Source organism: Pinus tabuliformis, chromosome 4_1, assembly GCF_031772625.1.
Source record: "Pinus tabuliformis cultivar Carrire ecotype Pingquan chromosome 4_1, CPIR1, whole genome shotgun sequence".
In the NCBI taxonomy this organism is placed as follows: Eukaryota; Viridiplantae; Streptophyta; class Pinopsida; order Pinales; family Pinaceae; genus Pinus; species Pinus tabuliformis.
In genome coordinates, this window is record NC_142303.1 from 907,661,730 (window position 1) to 907,669,480 (window position 7,751).

Here is a 7,751-nt window from a genome sequence, read left to right on the forward strand (position 1 = left end):
GTGAGCTACAAGAAATTAAAATTTCCTTGGAATCTCCACCAATCTTAGGTAAATTGACTTCTCTGCATGCCCCAAATCTTTTCACTTGATTTATCAGCTAACTGGATGATCATTGAGTTTGACTGAAGTCCCACTGCTTAAATTACCTTCTACTAGTTCCTCTAAAAGTTAGAACTAGTTTAACTGACAAAAACCTAAGATAATTGACCTTTATTGCTATAAATTAGCAATCGCATATGCAGAAATGAACTCTAACTCCTCCAACTCGAATTTACTGAGTAAACTAGGTGACACAAGCCATGTTGCACAAGTTAACGTCATCTAAGTTGTCTGTTGATGTGGAAATTCGATTTTTTTCAATTTAATCAAGGAAAAATCAAATTGACAATCTCTTGCTGCATTTTTCAACACATAGTTCATTGGAATGTATTACTTTCACTATGAACTTGCCATAGTTCACATGTTAAGTTCATAAGGTTTTGGGCTGATGTGGTTCTATGTGTTGAGTATATAAAGAATATGTGTCCATCTCTTGCTATTAGAAACAAGTCTCCCTATGAAATGTGGTATGACCACATTCCTTCGGTGAGGCATCTCAGGGTTTTTGGTTCCTCCTGTGATGCCTTCATACCTAAGGAAGAGATAAAAAAAACTCAGTGCAAGGAGTCACAAAGGTATCTTCTTTCGGTACTCATACCTCCAAAGCATACCATCTCTATGATGAAGTGAATAAGAAGTTTATAATATCTAGAGATGTGATCTTTCTTGAGTCTTGCAAGATTGACAATGTTGTTGAGTGGTAGCCTAATCGTTTGGATAGATTCGAACATGCAAAGTATTTTCAAGAGTTTGATAGTGAGATTCCACATATCCTTCTCTTAGCTCTATAATTTCTATGAAGAGCCTTGAAGAAATCAAGTTGAAGGAAATTCCTTCCCTTGCTTTGTCAGGAAAGAGCTAAGAGACTACTTGCAGCACGTAGCCAAATCTGACAAGCGGTGAGGGTACATGCAAGATACAAAGCAAGGATTAATGCAAAGGAGTGTACTGACTATATACATAACATCAAACATCTTTCATCCCACCTAGGATGCCTTGCATCGTGTCTGTTTAGTCATAAGGTCATGTTGGTCACAAACTCTATAGCTTAAATAAACAAGTGGTAATACTCTTCATCTTCTAATAAACATGTGAAAGGGAGCAAGACACGTAGAGGAAACACATGGAATGACTTTTAGTTCTTGCAACCATGCATCTCATTGAAGACATAATGATACGACAATGATAAGAAAATTTTTAAGCTACAGTAAGAGGTGTATTTCAAAAAATGTGCTTTGTTTTCCATACCTAGCCTCCAAAGGGTTATGCATTAGATGGAGTCTTCATGCAGTCTCGATATTCTATCATACCTCGGGTTCCTTGGTCTGCTTATTTTTCTCCTCAGCTCCTTGCGAGTCATCTATCATGTCATATTTCTTTGGAGCCCCTGAGAGACATAATTGTGTAGCTTCAGCAGGTAACGAGTGTTGCGAGATGAGACCCTGGGAGGACACATTTACACAATTTTAGGATTCAAGGCATTGCTATGGGATGAGGCCTTGGGAGTACACATCTATGCAATTTCAGTATGCAAGGCAGAGTGGGTGGTCAAGGGATGAAACTGCACAGTTTCTGGAGATAATGGGTTCTGGCTGAGGGAAGGACATTGGAGGAAACCACTACATAGTTTTAAATGCTAAGGGAGGTTGGGATTTCTGTGCATTTCACATTTCCAACAGGCAAGGGAAAATATTGAGGGTTGCCTATGTGAAGTGCACAGTTTAGGAAAGTTGGATGAGGCTAGGTTGCTAAGGAAACTATGAAATTTAGCTAAGTGTGGGATCAGTGGAACTGATGTGGACAGTGATAAAAATTGACTATGATCACACACTTGAAAACTTAGTGATACAACATAGACCATCCAGAACATATAACACATACTTCGCTTAATGTAATAACCTTTGTGGTAGCTTACAGCAAGTGCGGCTCTGATGATATACTTTGGGAGGACAAAGGAAACACTTGTGTAAGAGTATGTGAAATGAGTGTAAAACATGTCTATGTCATGAGGACAACCCATTCTCATAAATATTTCCCCTTGAAGCAAAACAAACCTCCCTTTTCATGACAAGTGATAACCCCCATGCCCAAAAATGACACATTCTATGTAAAGTTAAAAGCATGAACAACTCTTAAGATTGAAAAAGGGAGCTTGAGATCATCAATTTACTAATAAGTGACTAAGAAACGATTGATCACAATATCGATAGTAGGCTCCGAAATTTAAGTGTAGGCCAAAATTTTGGAGGGTGTCGCAGCCGCTACAATAGAGCCTTCACCTTCTTGCTAGCTTCTTTTTCAACGAGTGTCCTGAATTGTACAAACTTGAAGAATGTCTCATCTTTCTTCCACATGAAGAAGATCCAACACTTCTGTGAGAAGTCATAAAAAAATGACAAAATATTTGTGTCTGACAGTGTAGGTTGTCGAGAAAGGTCCATAAACACCATAGTGGATCCTTTCTAGGATTGCATGTGCTTTGTTGTCCCGATCATGGAATGTGGATTTTATGTATTTCCACAACATACATCCTTTGCATATATCCTACTGCTTAAGTGCTCCTTTAGGGAGGCCAATGGTTATTTGTTGTATAATATTCGAGGTATTGTGATGCAAATGACCAAGTATTTTGTGCCAAAATTCATCAACACGAACCTCGATCTGCTTCACCTGCCCCATGGCTATGTGTCTCAGGAACACTTTTCCTTTGTTGAATATCTCTTCACAACTATGGTAAACCAACCACTTGGTGAAGGCTAGTAGATAGACCTCTAATCCTTTACCTTTACCTTTTTTTACTAGTGCCTCGTATTGAAAATTTGAAGACAAAATATTTCTTTTCTCTTAAAAAATTGTCTTAAAATCCGCCTCCATGTAGCAGTGCCGAATGAAATGATAGACATGTTGTCTTTAATCGTATCCGCAGATATGAAAGGGACAAAAGAGGAATTGATGTCCGAGAAATCTTGTCAGTAAAAGTTGTCACGTTCTTCTTAGTCGACTACCCCCCCAAAACAAAGAGCCCAACAAATCGTTGTGTTTATATAAGATAACGTGAACGGTAAGTAAAATAACAACCTCGGTATATGCGCAAGACAGTAGTTGCTTGCACGCTGGTAGACTTAGGGTGCAGTATCAGAGTCAATTTTGCAATTGTTAGATAATATTGTCTTAAATTGATATGTTTGTGTCTTAATTGTTAATTGTATTAAGTAGGTTTCATTTAAAGTGGTCATTGTCTTAACTATAAAGTTTTGTGTTAAAATATTTTTATCTCAATTTATTTGTGTGTTAAATATAAAGTTTTGTCTTAAAATAATTTTGTCTTAAATTGTTTTTGTCTTAAATATAAATTTTTGTCTCAAAATATTTTCGTCTTAAATTATTTTTGTCTTAAATATAAAATTTTGTCTTAAAAAGTTTTTATTTTAAAATACTTTTGTCTTAAACTATTTTTGTCTTAAATATAAAGTTCAATATACATGCAAGCATAGCGTTGTCTAGACAAAACAAATCAGCACACTTTACATGCCTGCTCAACATCCAGAATATAAGATAATATTATATAAATACATCAGATTTAATAAAATATATTTGTGGGTTCTGTATATGGATATGCTACAACCATAATTTGGTGTCATGGTTATGCGGCTATCTATGGCATTGATGGAGCCAATATTGGTGACGAAGGGGAATAGTTGTGATTGGATTAAGGTTGATAGATGAGTACAATCCACGTGAAGGCAGAGCGTTGAATTAATTGCACCTGGTTGTCATTTACATGGTTCACCATCCAGGAGAGGAATCAAATAAGCACACTTTACATGCCTGCTCAACACACATAATTCCACATCAAATTAGCAGAACCACATACGATGTAGCGGTAACGAACAAAACTGATGGACAGACAAAATTTCCTTGTCCTCTACCTGTACACACCCTCGTTTCCTTCACCCACTTGCGGACAGCTCTATTTAATTGCACTCTCTTAACGGAACCGAGAGAAATATCGAATGAATTGGAATCAAATACTGTGTCGTAGGGACTTTATATAAAGATCTCACGAACAAGTGGATGGATGATATTTCTTGAAGAAGAAAAAGGGAGATATCATATCTGTCGTGGTTATTTGCAGTCATAATAATACGTTTTGTGCAGCTTCAATGGCCATACTGCTCGCAATCTTCTTCTTGGCTGTTATTTATAAGATATATTGCTGCCTCAGTCGACCGCAGACTGAAATGAAGATGATAATGTACCGTCAAGGAATATCGGGACCAAATCCAATGTTTCTGCTGGGAAATGTCCTCGACATTAAGAAAATCACCGTTAAAGCTGCCGAGACGAAGTCACCTGTCGACAACAACTTGGAACGTCGTTTCTTCCCATACTTCGGGGAATGGAAGAAAAAATACGGTTCGTCTTTCATTCATTCACATTCCCTGTCACAATTATATATTGCATTTAGTTTATATTCATTGTCAGTTACAGAGAAGTGTTTAATGTGTAGCATGAATGCAGGGAAAAAGTTCGTATACTGGCTCGGAACGGAGGCAGTTTTATATGTACAAGAGCCGGAGATGATAAATGAAATAAGCTCATCCGGGTCGTTCAACTGGGGGAGGCCCGCATTTCTGAAGAGTGACAGATATCCGCTCTTTGGCAATGGACTTATCATGGCAGAAGATCAGGACTGGCTCCACCAGCGTCGTATAGTTGCACAGGCACTTACAGCCGAGAAAATTAAGGTGCGGGGAATAGCCTCTTCTTCACGATTAAAGCCATAAAAAATTTCCAGCAGCTTAAAAATATAAATACAGTTTAGGATTTCCTTTTATATTTGAGTTTTAGATGATGGCCATCAAATTTACAGTACTCAAGAATCACAACTATAGATTTAGGTCAGAGACATACCTTGTTGTAGAAATATATTAATTTAATAATGTATTTCTTTCACCTATATTGTAAGGTCACCTTTCACTTCTAAACTTGCTGAGGCCTTCGTTTTATTAGATAGATTTCTTTTCTCCAAACTGTAAGAGCATTTGTCCTGCCAGGTTGCAGTAGCAACCTTTTATCATATTTTTATTTACATATATCACACAAATTTTCTCTCAGGTTGCAAGAGTTGTTCTCACCCTAATGAGTGTTTTTTGTAATGGTTATCAGAACATCTTTTTCTTTATTCCATTTTGATATATCTTTTGGTAAGAGAACTTTTTTCTCTCAACTTGCGAGTGTCTCACTTCAATTGAAATTTCTTTCTCATCTGGAGTATCAGAGTATTTTTTTTTTAAATCTATACATATCTCATTTTGATGAAATACTTCTTTTATTTAAGAACGTTTTTTCTTAATATTTATGCTAATGTTGCTGAGGACTTAATTTTTTTCAGCACAATTATTAATGTATATAAGAATTGTCAATCAGGGGATGTTGGCCACGGTGGTGGAGGCTTGTGGAGCAGTTCTGGATGGATGGGCCGAGAAGATGAGGGAGAAAGGAAATGGGTGTGGCGTAGAAATTGACGTGGATGAAGATTTGAATAAGGTAACCGCCCAAGTTATCTCCAAAGTGTTGTTCGGCAGCAGCTACGAAAACGGCTTTCAGATACTAGATAAGCTCAAGCTTCTGCAACAAGCTATTTTCAGCGCTAACAGATTTGTTGGGATCCCTGGAATTAGCAGGTACGGTGAAATTCCCATTGTCTCTCTATTATGTACCTTAGCTTCTTCATTGATATTAAAACACAGGAAGAATGTTGTGTGCACTTCGCTAGGTTGATACCCAACAAGAAAGCTCGGGAACTAGGAGCTGAGGCCAACTTCTTAGTCATGCGTCTCATTGAAGAACGCCTGCAGAAATCCAGCGCCGGCGCGGGCTTTGGAGATGATATGCTGGGGCTTCTGTTATCAGAAATGAAAATGGAAGCTGGTATGCCCTGTACAAGCAGCAAAGGGTTAACGAACTGCATAACAATTCAAGACGTGGTGGACGAATGCAAGACGCTTTTGATAGCAGGGCAGGAAACAACCAAACTGTCACTGACGTGGACACTGATGTTATTGGCGCTCAATCCCGCATGGCAGGACAAAGTTAGAGGCGAGGTTATGGAGATCACCAGAGGAGCTCATCATCCAGACAGCAACATGCTCACCAGAATGAAGAACGTAAGTGGTATTATTAGTATGCTGCTGATGAAGCTTTTGATGCCTTTTATATATGGGAGCTGATCATCACAACTGATGTGGGATTATTTATGTGTGCAGATGACCATTGTTCTGAAGGAGTCCATGAGGCTGTACCCCCCTGTTTCTTACACAGTCAGACAGGCCAAGAAAGACGTACAGCTGAAGAGCTTTGCAATACCCAAAGGAATGTCTGTGTTCATCAACATAGTGGGCATGCATGCAGATCCTGATATATGGGGAGAAGACGATGTGTATGAGTTCGACCCAGATCGTTTCGACATTACGAGCAATAGAAAGAGGAAGAGCGGTGGATTCATTCCATTTGGGTTCGGGGGAAGAATTTGCCCTGGTGAGAAGCTGGCTCACATGGAGCAGAAGGTCATACTTAGCATGATATTGTCTAAATTTGCCTTCTCTATATCGCCCAATTACAAACACTCTCCCACTTCTCTATTAAGCATCATGCCCTCTAAAGGAATGCAGCTCATCCTTCACAAAATATAAACACCGGCTAAACCTTTATCAAAACTACGTTACATAGAATCTGCTCTCGCATGCCTCTGTACTGTCTCCGTAACTAAAACTACGTTACATAGAATCTGCTCTCGCATGCCTCTGTACCGTCTCCGTAACTTCCTTCTCTGTTGCAATAGCATTCTGCATTTAAATAGAGGCTTGGCTGTGTTTCAAAGTAGATCAGTGGTAAATGGTTGGACTGTGCTTCACGGTACGACTGCTTTGGATTTGATTTTAGTGTCCAGCTTTATCTGAGAAATATGGACCGCGTGATCTTATTTTAGCTCCAAGAGAGCAGAATTTGTTTCAAGAATTTGCAGAATGATCTTTACCTCCAGTAAGTGGGCCACCACTCATAATTGAAGCGCAAAGGGGAAGTAAAGTAAAAGAATTTGTTCAGTATATAAACGGCATTTCTTAAACTCACGAAGATATTGGTAATATAATTAATTTAATATGCAATGACCAAATAGTAAAAGTAGATGAATTATTAGATATGGATATACCTAATTTATTATTATGTGTGGTATCAGTTTTGGTGGGGGAGGAATTCTAATAATTATTAAAGTCTAAGTCATGTTTTAGAAGATGAAAATCAAAGGTTAAAAAATTATGTATTAATATGTATATTGTGTGAATAAAATGTAATTATATAAGTTTATCTAAATTCTGGTTATTATTTTTGTGCGTTTTTAGCATGGTATTATAGCCACAAGTTTTGTGAATCATTGATATAGAGCCACAAGTTTTGTCGCTTTCAAGTTTGTGAACTATTTTGTTTCCTTTTTGTAATGGTAATTTTATTAGAAAATTGTTTGGTTTGGTTTGGTCTGGTCACTCACGTATTTATATTTATATTTTCTTAGTGTTTCTAACAAAACTTACAAAGTTTGAACTCATATAAGAATTGCTAAATGCTAAATGGTAGACTAGGTCAAAGGAATC

General features: G+C 37.7%; 1 protein-coding gene across 1 annotated transcript; it reads left to right on the top strand.

Annotated features, from left to right (window-relative positions):
• The first annotated feature begins 4,262 nt into the window (after positions 1–4,262).
• LOC149179085 (cytokinin hydroxylase-like) lies at positions 4,263–7,069 on the top strand. Its single transcript, XM_089423773.1, has 5 exons — positions 4,263–4,515; positions 4,621–4,847; positions 5,530–5,786; positions 5,879–6,269; positions 6,369–7,069. Exons 1-5 carry the CDS (start codon positions 4,263–4,265, stop codon positions 6,792–6,794), a joined length of 1,554 nt encoding a protein of 517 aa, XP_089279899.1. The 3' UTR covers positions 6,795–7,069.
• The last annotated feature ends 682 nt before the right edge of the window (positions 7,070–7,751 follow it).